This window comes from Ambystoma mexicanum, chromosome 10 (assembly GCF_040938575.1).
Source record: "Ambystoma mexicanum isolate Mex_15411 chromosome 10, UKY_AmexF1_1, whole genome shotgun sequence".
NCBI classification, from domain to species: domain Eukaryota; kingdom Metazoa; phylum Chordata; class Amphibia; order Caudata; family Ambystomatidae; genus Ambystoma; species Ambystoma mexicanum.
This window is the reverse complement of record NC_090932.1, coordinates 682518077-682543415: the sequence shown is the minus strand read 5'-3', so window position 1 is coordinate 682543415 and position 25339 is coordinate 682518077. Positions and strand designations below refer to the sequence as shown.

The following is a 25339-nucleotide window of genomic DNA, read 5'->3' as shown; positions in this document are numbered from 1 at the left end:
GTAGTCGAAAAGGGGACGTCGACAAGGCGTGTCTAACACTATCCCTATAGTGACGTGCAGTCTACCCACAATCCCTCACGCGTCGAGGTCCCTCTGTTTGTATTTTTTCTGCCCTGAGGGAGCCTATTAGATGTGAGTGAGTACAGAAAACAGAGATATATAAAAAAGTCTATGTTCCTTCCATCCGAGCGGGGGGGGGAAGGGTGGGTGCATGTGAATCTAAGCAGATACAATCATCAGAAAAGCTTTTACGGTAAGTAATGCATTGTCTTCTGATGTTTGTTAATCTGCTTAGAATCACATGCTGTGCATAGACTAGCGAGCAGTACCCAGAGTTGGAGGTGGGTTGTGAGAAGGAACAGTAGAAAAAAGATGTCTTAATACTGCTTGTCCCACCTGGGAATCAGATCTAGAGTGGGCATCTAGACAGTAGTGTTTTGAAAAGGTGTGAACAAAACTCCAGGTTGCCGCTTTGCAAATGGACTCAAGAGGGACATTTGCAATGAAAGCTATGAAAGCCCCGGTGCCTCGAGTGGAGTGTGCTCTTGGCTTGAAGGGTAGTTCTCTCTTAGCAAGAGTGTAACAGAGAGTGATGCATTGTACAATCCATCTAGAAATAGTGGATTTTGAAACTGCATCTCCTTCTCTTCCTGCTGCCACGAGACAAAGAACTGATTAGTCTTTCTCAATGGTCTAGTTCTTTCCATATAAAACATCACAGTTCTGCGAACATCCAGTGTATGCAGGCTCTTCTCACCTAAGTTTGAAGGATTTTGAAAGAACGTTGTTAGTTCTATTGAATGGTTGACATGGAATTTAGAGATACATTTTGGTGCAAACCTAGGAGGTGTGCGTAGAACCACCTTATCCTTGTGAACTGTTACAAAGGGGTCTAGTACAGAGAGTGCGTGTAGTTCACTTACTCTCCTAATGGAGGTGATAGCTATTAGAAAAGCAGTCTTAAGAGTGAGGTCTTTAAGTGTAGCTTTGTGCATGGGTTCAAAGGGAGACCCCATGAGCCTGGTTCGTACCACATTTAGGTCCCATCCGGGAGCGGGATTAGCTATGGGAGGGTGGATCCTCTTCACTCCTTCCATGAAGGCTTTAATAACTGGGACTTTGCACCATGACACTAAGTTGGGAAGTGGTGTATGCGGAAAGTGCAGCTAAATGGACTTTAATAGAGTTAAACACCAAGCCTGAGTCTAGTAGGCGAGTCAGGTACAGAACAATTTGTGTGTGAGAGCAGTCAACCGGGTTGATGCTCCTTCCCCCTACACCAGATGACAAATCTTTTCCATTTGCTAGAACAACAGTGACGAGTGTTAGGCTTTCTAGTCTCCCTGAGAATGTCCATGCATCTCTGCAGGAGTTGTAAATGTCCAAATTCTATGATCTCAGGAGCCAGGCTGCTAAGTTCATGGTCTAGGGGCATGGATGAGTGTCCTGCCCTTGTCCTGTGACAGCATGTTGTACGGGCAGGGAAGTTTCACTGGAGGAGATAGGGACATCCCCATCAAGTGAGCGAACCAAGGCTGTCTGGCCCACATAGGGGCCACCAGTATCATGGTAACTTGTTCCTGGTGCATCTTGTGCACTATCTTGTTGAGAAGGGGAGTCGGGGGGAAAAGCATAAACAAATTTCCCTGACCACGGTATCGATAGACCGTTCCCTTTGGATTGGTTCCGGGGGTACCTGGAGGCGTAATCTTGGCATTGGGAGTTCTCCAGAGTTGCGAACAGATCTATTTCTGGGAATCCCCATTGTGTGAAGACGTCGAAGACTATGTCTTCGTGTAACCGCCATTCGTACTCTGAGGGCAGAGGGAAGTCTCTGCTGAGTTTGTCTGCTAGCAGATTGAGTTCCCCTGGTACATGTGACAGTAGGAACATGTTGTGTTTGAGAGCCCACTTCCAGATGTTCTGGGACAGCTTGGACAGTCCTGGAGAGTGAGTGCCCCCTTGCTTGTTGAGGTAGTACATGGCTGTGGTGCTGTCCGTGAGGACCATCACTGTCTTCCCTTGCAGGTGTGCCTGGAAGGCTTTCAGTACCTTGAACACAGCTAGTAGCTCAAGTTTATGTGCTTGGATGCTAAGCTCGGAGTCCAAACTCCGTGAGCAGTCTGATGGGATAGGTGAGCCCCCCCATCCTGTGAGGGATGCGTCTGTGGTTAGAGTGGCTTCCACTGCGGGGGTGGCAAATGGTTTCCCTATTACCAGGTTTTCCTTCGACCACCAGTGTAGCGAGAGAACCAAGGCCTGCAAGACCACCACTAGATCGTCCCATTGTCTGCTGGCCTGACACCACTGGCTGTTGAGCCACTCTTGCATTCGGCGCATGCGCAGGCGCGCGTGAGGTACCAAATAAATACATGACGCCATTATTCCTAGTAAGCACATTGCTTTGCGTACCATCACCTCTCGACCGGCCACGTATTGAGGGATTTGAAACAGCATGTTTTGGACCCTCTCGTTGGAGGGGAAGACGAGGCCGTCCTTTGTTTGAATTAGAGCCCTTAGGAATTGTTTGATCTGGCTGGGGTCTAAACTGGACTTCTTCTCGTTGATGGAGAAGCCCAGTTGAAACAAAAGGTCTACAGTCTTTTGGGTATTTGAGAAGCATGTTTCGTAAGAATCCCGTTATGAGCCAATCGTCGAGGTAAGGGTATACTGGGATGGACAACCTGCGCAGGTGGGCCGCTGCCACTGCCAGTACCTTCGTGAATACTCTCGGCGCTGATGCTATGCCGAAGGGTAGCACTCTGAACTGGTAGTGTTGACCCTCTATCATGAACCTGAGGTATTTCCTGTGCGCTGGCAACATTAAAATATGAAGGTATGCATCTTTCATGTCCAGTGTTGTCATGTAATCTCCCTGTAAAAGCAGGGGGATTACCTCCTGTAGAGTCACCATACGAAACTTTTGAGGTTTGACAAAATTGTTCGCTGGGCGCAGATCTAGTACAGGGCGCATGGTTAAGCCCTTTTTGGGTACAAGGAAGTACACTGAATAAATACCTTCCGTTCCCTGGGATAGAGGCACGACCTCTATAGCTCCTTTTTCTAGTAGTTGGTCCACTATTTGAAGAAGGATGGCGAAGTGTTCTGGCGACATGCGTCGTCCCCTTGGGGGTCTGTACGTAGGGGAACTGTTGAATTCTATACAGTAACCACGGGCTATGGTTGATAGTACCCAGCGGTCTGATGTTATACCCTCCCATGCTGGAAGAAAGGATGTTAACCGGCCCCCGACCGGCGAAGAATGGGAGGGGACCCGAATCTTTGAGTCATTTGGTGTTGGTGGCTTGGGAACCTCTAGGGGTGGGACCCCGACATCTTCCCTTTCCACGACGTTGTCCTCTTTGGTTGTTTTGTCCACTGGTGCCTTGGTTAGACGACCAGTTACCTGCAGAGTATTGCTGCTGCTGTTGTTGCTGCTGGCGTTGGCCTCAAAAAAAGCATTTGTTGCCATAACCACGTTTGTTGGGAGGCCTTGAAATTTGGTCTAGGGTTTTGATGGTATCAAATTCCTTCTTTGCGGTCTCTAGTGCCTCATCCACCGCCTTACCAAAGAGGTTTGCATTTTCTATAGCTTTGTTAATTAGAGATGCTTGTGTTTGAGGTTTAAAGCCTGAATTACGTAGCCATACATGGCGTTTGAGGAGGATTCCTTGGACTAGGGAATGGCCAGCCGTTTCTGCAGCATCCAGAGTATTTTTAATGATGCTTTTGTTGACTAAGGTCCCTTCAGTCACTGTGGCAAGAAACCAAGTACGTCGGGGTTCCGGTACCTCCTCGATGTCCTTACGTAGTTTGCTCCATTGTGCATCTGCGTAACTTGCCAGCAGAGAGTTGTTGTTGGCAATGCTTGCGGAAAAGGCAGCTGAGGCTGTAATCCTCTTTCCTACGGCATACCATTTTTTACCCTCTTTATCTGGTGGTGCCTCGCTAGTTGACAGCGGGACCCCTGTTCTCTTCCTAGTATTTGTCACCACTAAGGAGTCTGGTACCGAGTGGCCCCTGATGCATAACGGGTTCGATGGAGGACTACATTTTTCTATCCTCGGGTTGACCCCTCTGATCAACGCGGGAGTGGATAGTGAAGGAATAATTCGTATCTTTACTGAGGCGAGAAGGGGAATGGTTTGGCTGACAGGGGGTTTCTCCTTAATGATCTTTTCTACAAAGTCGATGTCAGTCGAAGTTTCCCCGGTCTCGATCTCGAAATCCGCTGCTGCCTTGCGTAGTAGTGCATTAAAGGTAGGTTGATCGTCTATAGGTGACGTATTCCTGATAGGTGAGTCCTTGGGTGGGGACAGGTTTATGGAATCAGGGACTGAACACGCTGATGGGGACTGCCAGGGCTGTGAAGCGCCTTCTTCTGGGTCTTCTCGAAGCCCCCATCACCCATATTCGGGTTGTCTTCAAAACCTTCCTCCTCTAGGTTTTGTTCCCCTTCATTGCCTAGGAATTCATCATCCTCCTGAAAGTGGGGGTCCTCACCAGTGAGGTCATATAAATCTACATCCTCTTGGGGGGGATCAAACAACCTAGGGTACTTGGCCCTGGGATCCTCCTGAGGTCCCTCTCTTGATCTCTTGGGTGTTGGAAGGTTCCGAGTCTCCATAAACCTCTCCATTTTGTCCATACAGAACTGGAATCTCTCTAGGGTTTCGTGAGGTACCCCAGAGCGTTCAGGGGGGTGGGGGGAGGGAGGGCCTTCCGTTAGAAAACTCTTCGACCTATCTCATAATGTCTAAGAAAGGTTCCCCTCACCTTCTGAAAAGCCTTCTGGTAGGCTAGGAGTCCCTCTCGACGGAGGGGGCGGTTCCTGCCTTCCTTCTGACCTTTTCGGCATCTCCCGGGCCTTATGAGCGGTGATCGACGTTTCTTTCTCGTCCGTCTCTGGCTATCAGTGGAAATAATCCACGCCAGGCTCTCGACAACTAAACTGTCTGTCGAGGGTACCTCCGGCGTCGACGTTACAGGCGTCGCTTGCTGTACACCGACGGGCGCTCTCTGACGGTGCACGTCGTCTGGCGGTTTAGTGATAGCGCCCTTATCTGGGAGTAGCCCAGTCGCTAGTTGCGTTTGCGATTGCAAGGGGGGGGGCTTACGACTCTTACGGTCTGAGGAGGCCGCCGGTAGGACCTGCGTCTCTGTTGGCACTAATGCTCTCTTCGTCTTTGACGAGGAAGAGCCGTGGGTCGTGTGTTTATGGGAGTGTTTTCTGTGTGCGTCCTTATCGCAGGGGTGTTCATCCCCATTAGCAGGGCGTGAGCCGAGCTTGTCGGGGCCGGGGACAGACGACGAGGAGCGTGAACGCTCCTTAGAGAGGTCTACAACTTCCGAAACGGACGTCGGGTTGTCACATTCCTCATCACTTTCGGCGGCGGGTGATGAATCAGACCTAGACATGGCGAAGGCTGCCCACCTTTTGACCCTGCGGTCTTTTAAAGTCTTCTGCTTAAGGAGCTGACATACCGCACAGACGTCTTCTTTGTGGTCGAGGGGCAAGCAACGGTTACACCGTTTATGCTCGTCTTTCCAAGTAAACTTGTCTTTGCAACGCGGGCAAAACCTAAAGGGTGTCCTCTCCATAGCTGAGGAACCGATTGCATGTGACAACAACCCCGAAGGAAATGGGAGGGGAAAGGGAAAGGCATTCTCAAAGAGAAACAATAAATGTCCCACGACCCCACTCTGCCTACTGTATTTGGCCGTCGAGGCCAGGCCACGTGTTCGGCGAACACCGAACTAACTCTTCCGTCAAAGGCACCGCCGTCGGAGATCTTGATCGGCGGTGAACAGCTTCGCAGCTACGACGCCGAAGGAGGGATGCAAGTAATAATATAAGTTAAGAACGACCAAAGGTCGAATAAAGTTATTGCAATGTCTCTCGAGGAGCTCCGCGTAAAGGCGACCAATGTCTGGGCGGAAAAAAACAATCTGAGGGACCTCGACGCGTGAGGGATTGTGGGTACATTGCAGGTCACGATAGGGATAGTGTTACAGACACGCATTGTCGACGTCCCCTTTTCGACTACGAAAAACAAAATGCAATACTCTGCAGTGACTACTGGATGTCGGACTATGCACAGCATGTGATTCTAAGCAGATTAACATCAGAAATAATGATATTTATTTTCTCATCCGCACATAGTATCCAGTCAATCGCTTTCATCACCATTTTTACAGAACTTAGTTTTTTTGCCCCTGTTGATCCTCCAATATACATTCAGCAATGAAAAAAACAAATTTCTTACATCTGTTTACCGCTGGAGTTTTATAATCTGAATGTATGGGCTAACTTTTTCTGTACTCAACACCTTAAAGTTCGCATCCACTTTGATAAGAGTTAAAAGACCCAAGTAGGGTCTACCCAAGATTCCCTTGTCAGCAGGATTTAAGAAAGGTTCATAGCCATTACAGGCCGGTGTCACTCTAAGCCAAGTTTCCTGCAGGCGAAGGATATCATATTGGCTCAATTCCTTAAGCTTTTTATTAAACAGTGGTTTAAAGCCCTGTGTGTTCCACAAGCCAGTGTATAGATCCGGTTTCTCATCACTTAGATCAATCTATTTTGGATTCTTAGTAGCCAAGGCTCCAGTCAACCACTCCAAATTTGATTCCCTTTGGCCCTTCATGTTGTCAACTTTGGACTTAGGGTCTGAATTCCTACAGCTTTCCAGATTGTCCTCTGTACATTTTAACGAGAATAGATCCTCCTTTCCAAGAATCTCTTTTACCAGAGAGCCACCCTGACTCCCGTTCGAACTTCCAGACCCATTTTTCATTGTGTTGGCAATTCAGCGAGGTTTAGCTTGTTTCATATTTTCCACAAGTTGTTTTTTTAGATGTCGATTATATAAGGCCTCCTTTACTTCCCCCCCTTCCCCAACCTCTCTCAAGTCGTAACCTAATGGTCAAAGCTTTTCACTGGCCAACATTAATTACATTTTTACGTCCTGTCCTGGAGAGGTTAAGTGAATGATCACCCGGTTCATTATCTTTTCTGTTATGAACGCCACCACTTTTATGTCCTCAGTGGTAATATGGTGGAGGGAAAAGATACATTTGAATAACTTCATTACACGATAGCTGTTTAGGATCATCGAGTTTGAGCCTTTTATGATTCTTTCTAGTTGGACTTTACAGTTTTTCAACACGGGAGACCTCTCAGTCTTCGATACTCTAGACAGTCTGCCCAGTTAACTTTCTTGGCACCCCGAAGATTATGATCATTTTGTTTGCCTTCTCGCAGCAGAAATCTCTTTTTTTCCCCTTTTAAGACTGTCTGTTCGTCTTTCTGCAAGCAGGTAGCCATTAGTCTATGCTTTTTCTCTTCCATTGTTTGGTCTCGCTTCGTAGGGGGCTGAGGAGAGGTCGATTTGTATTTATTCATTGCAATGCTTCCCTCACGAGGATGTGAACTATAGACCAGGTGAATTAATAAATTTGCCTGCCTTTCTATTTCTGCCCATTTCAGATGAGCTCAAATTGTTCCATTAGTTTTCCTCTTGCTCGAGATGTATGGCTTCCAATAGATTGCTTAAGCAGGTTTCCTCTAGAGGCACGATATGCTCCCCTTCAGATGCTTTTAGGCGGCATTCCACTTGTAGCAACAGTTCTTTCCTGGGTTTTTTCACAGGCTGGTCAGAAGTTAAGGGCGGTGGACTCATGAGGTTCGGTAAAAAGGCCCTTCAGCCATTTGATCTCCCCCTCTTCTTGACTGCTTGATTGTTAGTTTTCTTGTTCATCTGGCTCGGGCTGATTTCGGGCCATTCATTACTGCTCCAGGTTGACCACTTCTTTCGCCATCCCCGGGTATCGTATCCGTTAGAGCAGAGGTTTCTTTTGGGACTATTGCTCTTGCTTCAGTTGCGGTCCTCTCTTTAAATATAGAAATAACATTCAGCGTTTTCCTGGTGACTCTGCAACCAGCCTGATCAAAATCCACAGGGATGGTCAGGTTCACATTATCAGCTGCTCCATGATCTGATCTTTATCTCACTCTAGGTTTACTTGTTTGGTGTAGACCATCTCAATATCCTTCCATTTTTATTGCATCCATGTACAGTCTTCCATTAACGAATCCATTAGGAGCGATTTGTCAGTGAACTCTCTATGGGCCAGTCTTTCTTCAACCTTATGGGCCAGTCCTTCCAAAACACACATTTTGGTTTGGATCATCGCTATCATGGTTGCTTGATCTTGTAATGCTCCATTGATTGATTCATAGAGTTTAGTAAATGGGATTAAGGACATTGCTACTGCAGATAGAATAACTTGTTGCAGTTCTCCTGGGTCTATCCCATGTCTTCCACTACGGTCATTCTGATAGTTCCAGCTTGTATTCACACTGCTTGACGTTGAGGAATCATTCAATGCTTTGGGCCCGTATACTGGCAGATCCTCCTCAAACACCGAATTGGGAGTCAAACAGGAGTTACCATTTGTTTGAGGATTATGTTCCCCAATAATCCCTACCTCAGGTATATTTACTTGATCCACTTTTCCTTTAGGTGATAATTCCAATTCCACTGCCGTGAGCCTATTCCGTATGGATGCCAAGCTTTTCCTTTTTTGGATAGAGATTTTGGCAGTCAACTCCGTGAGATCTCGAGTTAACTGAGCCGCCAAGTCAGAGTTTTTCAACAGTTTGCTCTGTGGCGTGCTCGAGTCCATCACTTGTAAATTTGCCATCTCCATTACCCTATCCCTGTCCTTGTTTGTAAACCATGATCTCTCCATATCAAGGTCTATGACCTCATCTTGTTCAAATGGCGCAGAACAGGCCATAGTCTGAGGAGACGTAAGGCATGCATTCCTCAGGGCATCCATTAACACTTCACTGATTTCTCATTGCAGGGGAACCTACCCCTGGCATTCCTTCCCTCATCTCTGACACGATCTTCAGGTGTGAGCCATACTCTTGAGGGTTCGGTATTGGCTGGTTTCCACCCAGCCTATTCACTTTCTCTATGAGCAGCTGACCACTCCCCCTGCTTATGCATTAATTGGGTTGCTCCATAGCCGTAGTGCTGAGTTTTTCACTAATGGACAATGACAGTTAGTCCTTATCCGCTGATTGCTTGAACTGCAATCTTGTTCGAATGAATTCTTGTTTGGTTATTTCTTTGATGACTACTGGATGCTACGCTCTTAATAGCTGGCATCTATGTATCAATGACCAACTCCTTTCCACAGTTCTATACAACACGGCGCTGCAGGGTGGTGTTCACTGATTTTTAAAATCTTTATTGGCCTTCTGTCGAAACCACCTTAATCCCGAGCCTGGAGACTGATTGAACTCCAGAAACTCCCAGAGCATCGAGTGGAACGTCGACTTTCAATCCGGTGCCTCACTGAGCTTGAGCTCCAGAAAGTTTCTTAACACTTCGCTCTAAAGCCTTGCTATATTTCACTCCTCTTCTTCTAACTTCTATATACGCACTAAATAACCCATCGGTTACCCAGGCGATTAGTTCATTAGCTCTGGACAATTTTCATATAAAGTACCTCTTGATAGTAGCAAGAAAGGCAAAAGCATCAGGCTCACCTTTATTTCAGTGTCAGTAGTTGAGTAGGTCGTAAATCCACATACCCAGCTGCAGTTCACCGGCCACCGAACACCAAACAAACACTTTGCAAATGCACTTCGCGTAGGTGTTGGGTTAATAAATTACCGCTTCCCAATGATGTTAAAGGTGCAGGCGTGCTTTCAGCAGTGGGTTCAGGCCATGGCCGCTTTCCTCCTCGCTGACAGCAGAGCTGGTAATGTTCATGCACAGTCAACGGGTAGCAGCAAATATCTTTTCCAAGAGTATAAACCAGATCTAGTATCTCTGCAGTTCCACATAGTCAGGATACAATATGTCACAGCCCTCCCGTATACCAAACACTTTGCGATTATACCATATACCTTAAGTAAGGTAAAACATGTGGCCATGCCGGGGCACTTCAGGAGAAATCCCTCTGGCCACCAAAAAGAAATAAGTGATTCAGGAAAATAAAGGGGGAAAAAAAGCAAAATGCGGAAGGGCTGTGAAAATTGGCCCTAGAATCTCAAAAAATAGTATTCTGTCTGAACATTCCGTGACGCCAGTGGCTGGTCAACTGGCTGTAGTCAACTGCCCCCTTACCCTCTGTGACTCTGATGGTTCTCTCCACCTTCCTCTCCTTCAGATGCACTATATAGTAGGAAACTCTTTGTTATACATTGTACCATGCTATGCTGTGCTGTGCTGTGCTTGTGTTCTTGCTTCAGTAATAAAACCTTTGCCAACAGTTCTTGTATATACCTCTTAACTGTAGTTCATTTTTATTGGGTGGCTTGCTCAATATGAAAACTAACCCAATATAATGGTATGAGGATTTGGATCAGAGTATATAGTCCTTTCACATATTGGCTTCATACATATTGTTCTCCATGACCATGGGTAGCACCTTCTTAAAGTGAGAAACCTGAAGGTTTCTCCCTAGCTAATCCCTGGGGATCTGTCATCCAGGTGGCCAGGACACGGCCATCGCTATTGGATGCCGTTCCTGGGGGTGGACCAGTGAGGAAGGATCAACTGGATTTGGGGGCGGGGGTCCTTGGAGGGCGGGACACCGACGGGTGAGGCGCGGTATCCCCCTTCTTCCAATACCTGTTCCCCATCCTACCACATAGGTATTCCGAAAACACTGCCCCCCCTTCCGACACAAACACTTTCGCACGAAAGACAACGAACTAACACCACAGCCGTTTACTTGACATGTCACACACACACACACACACACACACACACACACACACACACACACACACACACACACACACACACACACACACACACACACACACACACACACACACACACACACACACACACACACCTCTCTCTCTCTGATGGCCCTTTCTCATCTCCACAGGTATAAAAGGTGGAGCACACGGCGAGCAAGGCAGACTGGCAGACTGCACAACGGGACAGCTATCCAGACCCGCCAGTTCAAGAGAAGGAGAAAGGCGGTGGCTAACCAAGAGGGTGGCAAGGAGTGAAGCGACAATTGCCCTTTCCGTTCCAGACCTGCAAAACCTTCGTAGGAGGAAATGTAAGACTGCCAACAATCGCCCAAGTGTGTTGCAGCAGATGTCAACGGTACACAGAGTGTGCCTCTGCTAATAAGCCAGAGCGAGGGCAACTCCTGCTACCATGGTACCGGCCTTGACTCCAAATACAAGGAAAGCCAAGCGGTTCCTCACAGCCAGTGAGTCGAGGGGGAGAGCGGATAAGAAACCAAACTGTGTTGAATGAAAGTCGCGAAGTGGCACTTTGAAGAAAGTTCAAAGAACTGTAAAAGTGTTAAGGGAAAACCAGCTGCAGAGGGCACCGGCATCAAGTGGGTGTTAACTCGAAAAACTATGGTTGATCCCATGTTGATTGAAACAACAGATACCAGAAGGCCATAGGAGAGCTGCCAAAACAGGTCAAAGTGGTCATACAGGAGGTCTAGCAAAATTCCTGCACAGTAGAAAGTCTTTGACCGACAAACTGTTAAAGAAGGCAAGGGAAGTGAATCCTGCATCAAGAAGAGAAACCCTTTGAAAAGTAAAGGGCAGCGAATCCCGCTAAAATTAAATGTGAAGTGGCAAGAGTGAACCTGAACAAGGGATGCTGATCAAGAGGGGCAAAATTTAAAGTCCCAGAGAAACAGTGTGTTGACAAAGGTGAACCCGGCAGAGGGATGTCCACGGGAACTGTTTAAAAAGACGTTAAGATTTGCAACGGAGAAGAAAGCCATAGTGAACCCACTGGAGGGATGCTGAGGTTTCGAGAGGGGTCTGAGCCCGGAAGAGGGGGACCCAGGGGTGAAGCCATCACCCAACGTACATTTGGAACAAACTTACTTTTTTTACGGAGACATCACGCCCTTGAAGGCAAGAGACTTTTGCGAGTAAAGAGATTTGGCCCATGAGAACCTGATAGCTGAAATGGAACTGTTGACTCGTGCTGGGGTGGCTCGCGTGTGCGCTATGCACAGGAGACCCACCTTTATCCTGTGCTCAAAACGCGGGGAAGGCAGACCCCTGGCAAACACATCCTGACGCATTATTTGTGAACACTTCTTTTCTTTGAAAACCCTATCCCACACTCTTTCTATAAGGATTTGGCAATAGTTTTTTTTTTTAAATTATAGGCCATTTATTTTGACAAGACGCCACAAGGACTGCTTTATTTTTATTTGATGGTCGACACTTGCTCCCATCTTAGATTTAGATTAGGCGTTTTTCCAACCTGCATACAATTTAATAAACACCCTTGAACTGTGAACACGTGTGTCTGTCTTTACTGTTGCCACCATGAGTTACTTACATTATTGTGGTTTATCATACCTGCACCGGTATCTGGGTCAGGACCAATCAAAACAACTTTGAAATGCCATTGAAGATTTCTACCTTCCTGGTGGCATTCTGCACACAATTAAGGTTCCCCTAAATGTGTCCAGATGAACTTGAAGGGATTAATACAGGAGATTCTGAGGGAGCTCAAACCAAAGGAACCCCTATTGTCCCTCAAAATGTCTACTGCAGAGGAGTGCTTGGGCTCACTGTATTATACAATATGTTACCAAAAACTGGTAGTCAGTAAAAAAAAAAGAGGACACAAATTACCCAAGGTAAGGGAGGAGGCCCAGCAGATTGTTATCCACCCCCCCTCAGACTCCCACCCAAGAAATACTAGAAATAAAGACAAAGATCCAAAATAATCGTTTGAAATCGGTTAACTAATCAAAAAAGCAAACACATGTTACATACATACTTTGGAAATAAATTTGTGACGTTTCAGCTGGACTTCAGGGAGTTTGCTTTCTACAAAAAATGCCAAACAATACCACAAAAAATCCAGAAAATAGTCAAAAAATCAGTTTATTTTTCTGCAGGAAAATGTTCTAAAATCTACATAGACTGGAGTCTGATCAGCCAGCGAAAGGCTATATAGCATAAAATATACTTTTTCACTCATTTACTTTAACTCACCTCCCTTAATCCCAATAATGGTGCCTCGAAGTCCAACAGGAACAGAAAATCCATCTCTCACATTGACCACACGGTCAAACAGACGGTACTCTGCATCTCTATCTGGAACAACCCCATGATGTTGCTCTATCGGCTTTAAAAGGAAAGAACAGTGAAAATAAAGAAAAGTGTGTCCTTTGAGAGGGAGAAAGCTTATACTTAATGCTGTCACAATATGCTCATGAATTAGAAACTGCAAATACAAATTCAATGTACAATTTAAGAATCCACATGTTCAAAATCTACTTGGAAAAACCGAAACTGATGGCTAAAAACGGTGGGAATTTAGAGAAAGGATAGGAAAACATTTCAAGAACATAGGGCGTTTATGAAGTTTTAAAGCGGTTCACGTTATGCTTTTAGTCACACATCTAAGTTTCAAAAAATATGCACGATTGGAATAAAGAACGAGTTGCTTACCTTTCAACAATGTTCTTTCTGATGGCTGATCCACCCACCGATTCCTCATCTATGATACTCTATCCTGTCTATGGGAATTTCTTTCCACTGGGTGACTCGGCGCATGTATGTTGGCTCTGCTCAGACCTGAAACATGTCCCAGGCCAGACAAAACGTTGGAGCCAGTACACATGACACTGCTGCACCCAGTGACCTTGCTTGCATCTTTTTATTTACTATAAGTCAGCAGATGAAGGATCAGAGAGCGGGTGAGGTATACAAGATATATGCCAAGAGGTGCACAATTTAAGGTCAATGAAGCAATCTGTGGGAAGAACATCCATCAGAAATAATATTACAGAGAGGTCAGTGATTTTTTTTCTGTAATTGACTCCTTCCTCCCACATATTCCTCAACTACGATAGACGCCCATAATAGTATGTAAATCTGCAGGAGGGAACAGAGCAACAGAACATCGCCTACACCAGAGAACTCTGCAGGACTCCTCAGCCACATTGAGTGTCTTGCCCCGACAGGGAGTCCACATAGTAATGTTTGGCAAACATGCATAGTGAAGCCCATGAAGCAGCTTGATATTCATCCTCTGCAGGACTGGCAGCCAGTCCTCTCATAGAATTTGTTCTGAGGCTGCCAGGCATCCCCTTCCCAGCTGGATCAAGGCATTCTAAGATACAGACAAGAGTATCCACTTTGACAGGGTCGGTTTAGTTACAGCTCTTGCAGCAATGGTACCAGAACAACCAACAAGGAGATGGTCATCTTTACCGATATCCCTCGTCCACGAGAGGAAGTAGCCGAAGGCCTGCACTGGGTCCTACAGATGGAACCGCTCGTCCATCTTAGAAGTGTGAGGCAGAGAAAAAAACACAGGAATATGGATCTTCTGAGCGAGATGAAAATATAACATAACCTTGGGCAGGAAAGACGGCCTCTCTCTCTCTCTCCAAGTCCCATCCTTTCCCCTTGGAGAACACCAAGCAGGAAGATTTACAAGACAACATATGGAGCTCATTCACCTGTCTCGCTTAAGTGATGGCTACCTGGAAAATCAACTTAAGGATGAGCAACCTTGAAGAACAAGAAGGATTGGTATCAAAAGGAGCTCCCTTTAAGAAAGGCAAATTAATTTCAAGTCCCACAAAGGGACAACAAACTGGCATGGCGGAAACTGGTTGCACAAACCCCACAAAAGTTGCACAACTGTGTGGATCATGGAATATGAGCCTTGTATTTATGTGTGTATGTATTTTATAAAGTGCGAACAAAGGCCCAAGGGCATCAAGGCGCTGAAAACAGAGTAGCCAGCAAGTAACCAGAAAATAGACATTTAGAACAAATGAGTTTTTAGATCTCTGCGAAACCGAACATAGTCGGAAGTCTTGCATAGCGGCCCAAGGAAAGCGTTCCACAAGGAGGGGCACCAGAAAAGAGAAAGCAGAGCGGAGGGTCCTCGTGGGCTGATATCAGGACACCTTGTCCTGCAAGTATTCAGCTCCAGTCTTGTGCATTACCTGATGAGTCATGCACAAACTTTAAATTGGAAATCCACTGGGAGCCAGTGAAGATGAGATAGCATAGACTGGCGTGAATAAAGGAGCAGTGCATCGAGTGCCAACTGTGGTGTCGCGTTTTGCAGAACTTGCAGACGCTGAATTTGAAAAATAGGTTGTCCCAAATATAACCTATTGCAGTAGTGAAGTGACCCCATAATAGAGGCCGTGACTACTTGGTATTCTACAGTTGGGCGGGAGAGAGGAAAGGGGAGAATCTTCCTGATAGTTTCAGTTTAATAAACCTAACGGCACACACTGCGAAAATCTGAGCCACCCGAGAGGCTGAGGTCAGTAGATTCATCCCAAGGCTCTTGACCGAGCTAGTCGGTGAGGGGCAAGGCCCCAGACAGATTGGCCAGAATTGTAGCCTCCAGTTGGAGTTCGGGCCAGGGGAGCCAATCAGCAGGACCTCTGTTTTCTCCCCATTCGATTCAAGCCCATTCGATTCAAGCCCATTTTCAGCCATCCACTTTCCTATTTCTGAGGGAAATTTTTTTCAGTTTACCTGCCCGTTCCTGCATTGGTGAGTAAAGGCGAAACACCAGCTGTGTGTCGTCCACGTAGGTATAGAAATGTACCCTGTGATGAGAAAGAAGGTCAGAGGGCAAAGATATAGATTGAAAAGAAGATGGGGGGGAGAGAGAGAGAGAAGACCCCTGTGGCACCCCGGAGAAGAGAGTTATCGGGCAGAGTGACAGGGGAACCGACTGCGAATGATTAGATAAGAAAACCAGGCAAGAGGGGTTCCCGAATTGCCGGCCTGCTCAAGTCGCTGAAAAAGGATCAGGTGGTCCACTGTATCAAAGGCTTCAGAGAGGTCTAGGACAATCAACACCCAACCTCTCTGCGGTCCAGAAGCAGCATAACATCATCGAGCAGGGAAGACCATAACCGATTCCATGCCCATGCTGGGCCTGAAACCAGACTGGAAAGGGTGCAAAAGTGTATTCACTTCCAGAAAGTGCAAGACCTGAGGTGTAATAATAGTCTCCACATGTTTCATCAGCACAGGCAAGAGCGATATGTTTAGGTGTTCTCTTAAAGCCCATGATTGCGGCCAGGTACCTGTTGAAAGTGCCAGTCGGCAGGCCTGTCCGGGAAAAAACAAAGATAAATTCAGATATAAAAGTAGTAAGAGGTAATGGGGTCCAGACTTTTGTTTGGCACAAATCAGGGAAGTACCACCACCTAGAGGCATAAATGGACTTCGTAGCCGTCCTTCACGCATAAAGGAGTATTTGCAGAACATCAAAGATGTGCCACTCCTTAGTCAGCATCAGTGCTGAGCAAAAAGGTAAAGGGCAATGCCCCTTTGGAAGGCCTTACGACGACTACCCTGGAACCCCTGAGATGCGTCCTGCATGCTGGAGCATGGCTTATCAAAGCACTCCTCACATTACAGCACACAAGCCCGACCCCTCATGAAACTGCACTGGCTCCCGCTGCAAGCCTTTATCATCTTCAAATCCTGCTGCATCATCTAAAAGGCAGTCACCCTTAAGTCCCCAAGTTACCTCACTTATAAACTCAGCATATATGGAGGCCTACAATAAACCAGAATTAAGGGTTCCATGTGTTAATATTGCCGAAAAATATTGCCATACAAAAGTATCAGTGATATTTAGGCATGGAAACTGACGACCATATATACGGCAATATTTTTGTTGGGGACAATATTACATGATACCGAATTGAGGACATGCGCAGACTAACTCTGCTGGTGCAAGAAGGAAAGAACCACAAGACAGGCCTTCTCTGTCTTCGCCCTAAGGCATTGGAACCTCCTACCTGTCAACATCAAACTCACCCCCTCGCATCTACAGCTCAGGACGAAGTTCAAGACCCTCCTCTTCAAGGAATGACTCCTCCCCATCTCAAAGGTCCACACACCTTCACTCTTCCACCCCACTAAAGTCTTGGTGGTCTGATCTCCACCGTTTCCTCTCCAGGTTGCTTGCAGATCCATTGCTGACAAATTGCCTGCCCTCCCCTTTTAAAGCCCAACTCCCTTGGTTCTCTGCTTCTCTAACCATGTTCTCGCCTCTAGGATTACAAAGTGCTCCATTTCTTCCCAAAGCTAGGTCTGCGCTCAAGAAATACCCCAATAATAATAACAATAGTGATAACAGGATGCTGCGGCTTGTATGGAGTTCCCACCCTTCTAATTGGAACTACAGGTCCTCCCTTGCCAGGAGGTACCTGGGAGCTCTGGGCTCCACATCCTCCAGGCCAATTCCAGAGCAAACCTAATCAAAGTGGTCCCAAACAAACGCATCCTCCTCCAAATTAGTGAATTGACATGGATCTGCAGCAACACAGGAGGGATCAGAATTCCATTCAACCATCAATTTATTACCGGAACTCCTTGCAGAGCAAATTTTCTGTGGGAGAAAAACTCAGCGTTCATGTTCACACTAGAAGCTAAGACAATCACCTGAGGAGTCCCCACCTCTGAAAGTGTGGAGATCAACCTCCATTACTTCCTTGAAGAGTTCCCGATCATGGGAGTCTGACGCTGGTCTAATAAGAGCACCCGCAATGACGCTCTATGTGCCAGACAGTCACACTACTTCTCTGTATCGAGACAATTAACCCACACCATCCAGTTTGTTGAGATGGTGCATGGCCCCCAAGTTGTCCATCATGATCAACACGCATTTGTTCTGACCAGACGGGAGGAAGGCAATCAGGGCTAGCCTACAGCACCACCAAACGGATATGTTCCTGAGCTTCTCCTGGGGTCCAAAGACTGCACACTGTCAGATTCAACCGGTGAGCACCCAAACTCTGTAGTAAGCCAACTGTGACTACAGTCAGTTGGGGCCAATGTTGACGAAGCAAAACTCCTCTTGGCAAGATGTCTTGAAGGGCCCACTACCAGAGATTTCAAGAATGCATCTCAGCAACTCATAGCTGGGTCTGATATGTTGCCCTGGAACAGACCACTGACAGGGGCCGCCATTGGAGTGACCTCATGCATAACAGGACCTCTGTCACCACCGAGGGGAGCCTCTGGAATTGAAAGATCTAAACCATATCAAGGATGTTCGCCACCCGATTCGTGGGAGGGAAAGTCCAGTACAAGCAGATGTCCAGGACCATTCCAATGAAACGGAGGGACTAGGATGGCAAAACATGAAATTTCTTGAAGCCTAGGGAGAAGCCCAAACTGTTAAACAGGCTGCACATACTGCATGGTCTGGAAAGTGAGCTTGGACGAGCCATGCTTCCAAGTAGGGGAAGACCTATATGCTTTACCTCCCGACATGAGCTGCTCCCACAGCTGTTAGGAAAGATTACATAATTGTATGTAATTTTCCCTCCATGTGTCAACCCCCAAACTTTTTGCTGCTGTTTAGACACCATTGACTGACTTTGCCAGAGAAGCACAGACTTCAGCAGCACTCCTCTGGGCTTTCGCTCACTTTTTATGGGAAACTGACATGCCCTTAAGACAGTCAGTACTGGGAGACTTTGTTTCCCTTAGTCCTTTCCTCATGTTGCAACTTTTGTGCAACATGTAACAAGTGTGCAATGTATCTTACTACACAGCACACTTGGGTCTCTAGTAATTTCCAAAGGCCCTAGATACTCTCACTGGACTTTTTATGAACTGTGCAGATGTGTCATGAACAGGACAGGTGGCAGCTATCCTTTCATTTTTTTAAACCCTTTCCTGCCATGTTAAGTGCATTTGGCACAAATAGGTGTCCTGGCACCAAAATAGCCATGCCACGAGGTTCTTTGTCCTGTCCTTTGGCCATCTTGCCCCTTCCCCAGGTCGAGTCGACTCGGGTCAGTCTTTATTTGGTCATGCACTTTCCCGCGAATCGCAATGCTTTCGCGGGCTTCTGCATGCCCTGTGTTTGTGCCTCCAGGATGTGGGCTGGAACGTCTGGTTCCAATACACATCCTGGGTGCCAGAGAGTCTGGAGTGCCATGAATGCCTGGGACCACCGTGCTCTGTGATTGGTCCACGTATGGCGTGTGTGTTTGTGAGCAGATCTCCCATTGGGTCCTCTTCGTTTTGGCGCGAAGGGAACTTTGGATAAGGAGCAGCTTAAAACACCACTACCATGTCGATCTCCTGAGTTCTCACTGAACAAAGGATAGGATCAAAGTATCCTGCAACACGTAGCCGAGTCGAGGAACCGCTGATGACCCGCTGGAAGGTTTGGCACCCTGAGCCAGCTGTCGTCCCGTGGGACCCCTCTGCATCTGGTCATCCAAGAAGGTCTGCGAAGACGCTTTGACCCATTGGAATAGTGGAACCAACTATTCTCGGCACCTTCATCAAACCCTGCAAGTAATCTTTCATGGGAGTGTGCCTGGGCCAACCAGTGGACTGACCAGCTTACCTAGTTGCTTTGCTCTGTCACCGCCGCCGTTTCGAGAAGGCCCTCGAAACTTGGTATACTGCTAACTTTGTGTCCCCGGCACCCTCACACCGAATTTCGTACACTTAGCGTTCTCAGGTCTGAAGTGAGACGAGTGCGCCAGGACCGGAGTAAACGCGGTTACCGTCTTGCCCTGCCGCGGCAACGTCCTTTGTAAGTCTGCTGCATTTGTGACCCTCTTGCCTCTGAAGCCTGCTGCAGTGAAACTGGGTCGATTCATCCACCCGCAGTGGAGAAATCGCCACTGTCCCATTTGGGAACCATCGCTGTATCTCAGGAACTGAAAGGTGCCAAGGCGTCCTTTTTGCCGCATTCGAACCTGCAAGTGAAGTGGACTGACCTGACGAAGTTTGGGTCCACTTGCGTCGGGGACCGGTGAGTACTTCATACCCAAACCGGTGGCCCCTAGTGCAAGGGCCTATTTTTACGCATGAGTGGCCCCTGGGGGCCCCCTCTCCTTTCCACTGCTATTGTGAAATAGCGACTCCATCCCAAACTCTCAAACTACCGCTGCCTTCAAGTGGAGGTCTTCTTGAATAGTGGGAACTTGTTCTGCATCTCCTCATCCACCTTCCCGAGCTGCTAGAGCCCCTGAAGAGACCCTATTCTGCCCACTGAAACAACCGCATGCGCTGGCATTGCATGTAATATTGAGCACAAGGTTCCCTCTTTTTAGGGCTTGGACTGCCTCTTAGTTAGGTGTATTTTTGATGTTGAACTGGGCCTAAAGACTATCTGCACTGCCTATTTCCTTCCCATCTAGGCTGTCAACATATTTTGTGCATTTAACCCTTTGGACCCCAATAGTCCTGTTTATACATTGCATTGATAGACATGTGTTGGTTTACTTAGTGTTACTGTGATTCTTTTGCTATGGTCTATGTTACAAAGACCTTGTAATAAATGTGACTATATTTTTTGATATAACAACTGCCTGGAGTAATTTATACGTGTCCTTGCTCTGTGTGCTCATTGAGGTCCTTCAGTCACCCTCACCCCTCCTGAGACTTAGTCTTGACGGCCTGCCATAGCTACCCTGATTGGTCTGGCTTGTCCAGAGGTTACCCTGTTCCAAGAAACTAGGCTGGCTTTCTGAACCTCTGCCCCTCCAGGTCAGAGTCCAGAAATCCATCTTAACAAATGCCAGTAGCTTGGTGAAGACATTGGACACCAAAGCAAGGCAAATGACATAATCCTGAACAGGTAGTGAGTACACCACCACAAATTACAGGTATGTGTGCTCGTTATTGATTGATACATGGAAGTAGGGTTCCTGAAGATCCATGGAAACAAACAAGTTGTGCGGTTCATGAGCCTGTAGGATATTGTCCAAGGTGACCTTCTTGAACCTGTCCTTACATAGAAGGAGGTTCACAAGCCTTGGATTCTGGTTGGGATGCAGGCTCCCGTCATTCTTTAGAACCAGAAAGAGTACTGGTGGTTGCCTCTCTGAAGGGGGGCACCAATTATATAGCCAGAAGCTGACAGACCTCCTCCAGCAGAAAAGAAGACCAAGGTAACAGTGGACGGAGGAAGGGAGGTCAAAGGCATAGAGCAAATGGAAGGCAGTAATCCTGAGTTATGACCTGTAAGGCCCCAAGCATCGGAAGTTGTTTGGTGCCACTCCTCTAACAGGGAAATACTTTCCAATACTGGGGTGGCATGGAAGAAGACCTTTTCACAGAGGTTTTGCTGCAGGGGCGATTGTTGGGGTTGCAGCGACAGTGATGACCCTATCAGACCTCTATGAACAGAGACCTAGCAGGCAGGATGGCATAACTGTTGCAAGGACATCTGGCCTCTGCCACAGTGGCTGAAGAAAGCAAAGGACTGAAAACCTTGACCTGTTGGTGATGAGACGGGTGGCTGCTGAATAGACAGGCCTAAGGATACGGCCATGGTTATGGATATCTGGTACTTCTGGAAGGACTCATCAGCCTTAGCCTCAAAGCGATTGTCCCGGTCAAAGGGCATATCGAGCAGTTTTGCCTGAACACACAGGGTATACCCTGAAGTCCTTATACATTAATGCCTTCGCAGGACTGACCACGTACCAATGGCAAGCTCCGCACAATCAGCCGCATCAATGCCTAATCGTACAATATGTCAAGCTGCTTCCTTGCCATCATTCATCAGGGCATTCAAACCCTACATGTCCTACTCCCCAGAAATGTTCTGCCACCCAGAAAGTAACACTGTAGAGACTAAAAGAGTATTTGGTCATAGGACAGGATGCGTTAACTCCTCTCCAAGCAAGACTACCTGAAGCAAACACTTTGAACCCCAAGCAATCAGCCTCTTGCTCTCCCCGTCTCTTAGCCTGTCTCGGAGGTGGTATTAAGGTTGGCAGTAGCAGCCTATAGAACCAAAATAATCAGTGGATGCATGGGTAGTGAAAAAGGCTGGACCTAAAGGTGTTGGTCTATACTTTTTTTGCAAGATACCGGTCAAATGAGGGGGTAGAGTTTCTCCCAGGTCAACAACACTGGGACCTCCACATTTGGGCTGAAGATTAGCAACGTTTCTCAAGAGGAACCCTCTTAGGAAAGATTTTCATTTTTCCCTCCATAGACAGCTATGGAAATCCCCCATTGTTGCTATGGTTTGTATCCTGACAGCTATGGAAATCCCCCATTGTTGCTATGGTTTGTATCTTGACCAGACTTAAAGCTAAGTTAAGTCGTTTGGCTTCAGTTAACTTGCTTTTCACATCTGTTTTGTGGAGACCCCATTAGGAAATTGACTGTTTTTAATGTCCACACATAACCTTACAAGTGAGGTGTGGCAGGGGTACTTTGTATCAATTCTGTTACGTGCATGATGTATCCTAGACTGTACCCCTTGGGGTCCCCTAGAGTGATGGGATTGTCCCCCCCAAATAACGTGCTTACCTTTGTTCTTGCATTCCTGATACACTTGTGATCACCGGTTTGCTTTGCAAAAACTTGTTCTGAATTTAAACAATTCCTTAACCCCTACAAAGTGTTACTTTGGGATGTGTGTCTCTTAGGGCACTAGGCCGCATCCCCTTTTGCAGGGAAGGACTTTAAAGTGCTATGGGCCTTTAAGGCAGTGTATTAGTGTTTCTGCTATCCTAGCACTTACCGGTTTCTTTTCTTTTTTAAATTCTCCTTATTGATTTTACAACATGTTAAACAATCCCCCCCCCCCACTGTTCCCCTCCCCTCTCGCCCCCAATCACCTTCTCCCCCCTTCAGGACTTTCATGTCTCTTACATCCATTGAGGACCCATTAGTAAAAAGCGCTCAGTGGAGATCCAAGAGTTTTAAGCGATGTGGACACCACTGCGCTCTATAGTCATCTTTCGGGAATGCCAATGTTTCTCCCCATTCTTTAGCAAATTGCTGCAAGTTGTTGTTCATTGCATACGATGCCCACTCGAGGGCTAACAGTTCCCAAACTCCCAGCCAGTCCTGTATCATGGGTTTAATTGGTCATGTCCAATTCCGGGCAATAAGAGTCATTGCTGCCAGTGCAAGGACCAACCTTGCCTGTTCCTGACCCCTGGGTTTGCTTTCCTCACTCTCCCCGATCAACCCAAGCACTACTTGTTCCGGGGGTCTGTCATCTCCTTTCCCAAAGGTTTGGGTTTGTGCCTGCTGTACCTCCCCCAGAACGGAATTATTCTCGGGCATTTCCACCAAATGTGGGCTGCTGTGCCCTCCGGTCTGCATCCCCTCCAACATTCCCCTGAGCCCTCTGGGTATATGCGGTGTAGGCACGCAGGAGTGTAATGCCACCCATAGATTATCTTGTACCATGTCTCCTGTAATTGGGATGCCTTAGCCAGTTTGGGAATCTTCCTCGACAGTATTTCCCATTCTTCCCTCCCGATGTCCCGCCTTAGTACCTGCTCCCATCGATTCATGTACGGCCATGCAGCTCTGGGGGTGGCCTCATCTAATATTCTATAAAGATTGGATATCAAGCGTTTTGATCCATCATATGTCAGAAGGAACTTCTCGAATGGGATAACCAGCTGGGTGGCCTCCTTCTTAATTGCTGGGCTCAATAGCCAATGCTTTAGTCGTGCGTATCAGAGACTCTCCCCTTCCTCTACTCCAAACGCTTGTTTACAGTCTACAAATGAACATATAGTCTGGCGCTGCAACATGTCCCGAATTACTCTGCATGCCACCTCCCGTCACTGTCTGAATGCACCCCGTTCCATCCTGGGGTAAAGTCTCATTGTTAAAAATGGGGGTCCAGGGGGAAGGGAATGTCGCGATTGCATTTCTCCCAACCAGTCGATCCCATACATCCCCTACTAGTTTGGTAATGGTGCTCCGGTACACCAACTCATGCTGCGCCACTGCCCTGTCCATCGAGACCCACTGCTTGACCCTCCCCGCCCCCCCCGACTCAGAGAACCATTCCCTTATCAACTGAAGTTGTGTTGCCTCATAGTATTGTTGGAGATTGGGAAGTGCCAGCCCGCCCATCCCCCCCCCTCCCTCTCTCTCTCTCTCTCTCTCTCTCTCTCTCTCTCTCTCTCTCTCTCCCCTTGGGGCCATCAAAATGTGCCTGCTAATTCTTACCCCTCTTACCCTCCCAAACAAACTCATTTACCATTTTTTTCAGGTCCAGGAACAGAGCAGCGGGTATTGCCACCGGAATAGCTTGGAATAGGTAAAGGAGGCGGGAAGTATAACCATTTTTACTTTTGCTATCCTTCCCACCCAGGACATCTTAAGGTTCCTCCAATTTTGAAGGTCCTTCGCTATGGCTTTAACTATGGGCAGATCATTTGCTGTGTACCATCCCGCCAGGGCCGGGTTAATCTTTACTCCCAAATATTGACTCCCCCCTTGGACTTTATGCAAAGTGTGTTTCCTCCTCCAAACCTGCCATTTCTTCCCTCCCCACTTCATCATTTCTGATTTATTGAAATTGAAACGTAAGCCTGACACCTCCCCAAACTTCACCAACAGCTCCATGCATGCTTGTTTTGATTTTCTAGGTCTAGTCAGTGATAGGAGCATATCGTCAGCAAAGGCCAGGACTTTATGTTGGGTGCCCCGGAAGGGTATTCCCTGTATCTCGTCTGCCTTCCGTATAGCCTGCAGTAGGGGCTCCAGGTATATTGCGTAGAGGAGAGTGTGGACATCCCTGTTTAGTCCCCGTTCTCAGGAGGATGGGGCGCGACATAGAACCGTTCGCCGACAGGCGTGTTACCAGAGCATGGTAGTTGGCTTTGACCATTCTTAGAAAGTCTCCTTCCAGGCCCATTTTCTCCATTACATGGAAGAGAAACGTCCACTCCACTCAGTCGAATGCCTTTTCCACATACAATGACTGGAGGACCGAGGGGGTGTCAGTCTTCTGGGATTTCTCCACTAGGGGGCTACCCTCCTAATGTTATTGGCTGTTTGACTCCCCAATACGAATCCTGATTGGTCCTGGTGGATCAGGGAGGGTAAGTTCCCTTCTAACCTATTCGCCAATATCTTAGTGTAGATTTTTGCATCCACATTAATAAGCGCTATGGGCCTGTAGGAAGTGTACTCTGCCGGGTCTTTATTGGGTTTTGGTATGAGGGATATTTTTGCCTCTTCCATGGAGGGGGTAATGCACCTGTTGTCTTGAAGGTGTTGGAGACGCGTCATATATGGTGCTAATGCTACAGAGAATGTTGTAATAAAAGGATGCCGTATACCCATCCGGGCCCAGTGCCTTGTTCATAAGTAGCTTTGCGATCATCCTTCTCGCTTCCTCTTTCTTGATTTCCTGTCCCAATATATCCAGAGTTTCCCTCCCTATTTTCTGTAGGTGTACTTTCTCAAGGAAGTCCAGCTGCCGTTGGTTGGGTGGGTCCTGCAAAGTGTCTAGGGTTTCATAGAACCTCGCCAGACATTCTTGTATGTCCTCCGTGTGGGTATGATGCT

At 47.2% G+C, this 25339-nt stretch overlaps 1 protein-coding gene across 2 annotated transcripts in view; it reads right to left on the bottom strand.

The window, feature by feature from the left end:
* The window catches only part of XRN1 (5'-3' exoribonuclease 1), a 2611979-nt gene that overhangs the window by 797357 nt on the left and 1789283 nt on the right, over nucleotides 1-25339 (bottom strand). For both annotated transcript variants that reach the window (XM_069618274.1, XM_069618273.1), the window contains exon 29: nucleotides 13025-13157. In XM_069618274.1, the coding sequence (XP_069474375.1) occupies nucleotides 13025-13157 (133 nt within the window). The remainder of the gene's footprint in view (nucleotides 1-13024; nucleotides 13158-25339) is intronic.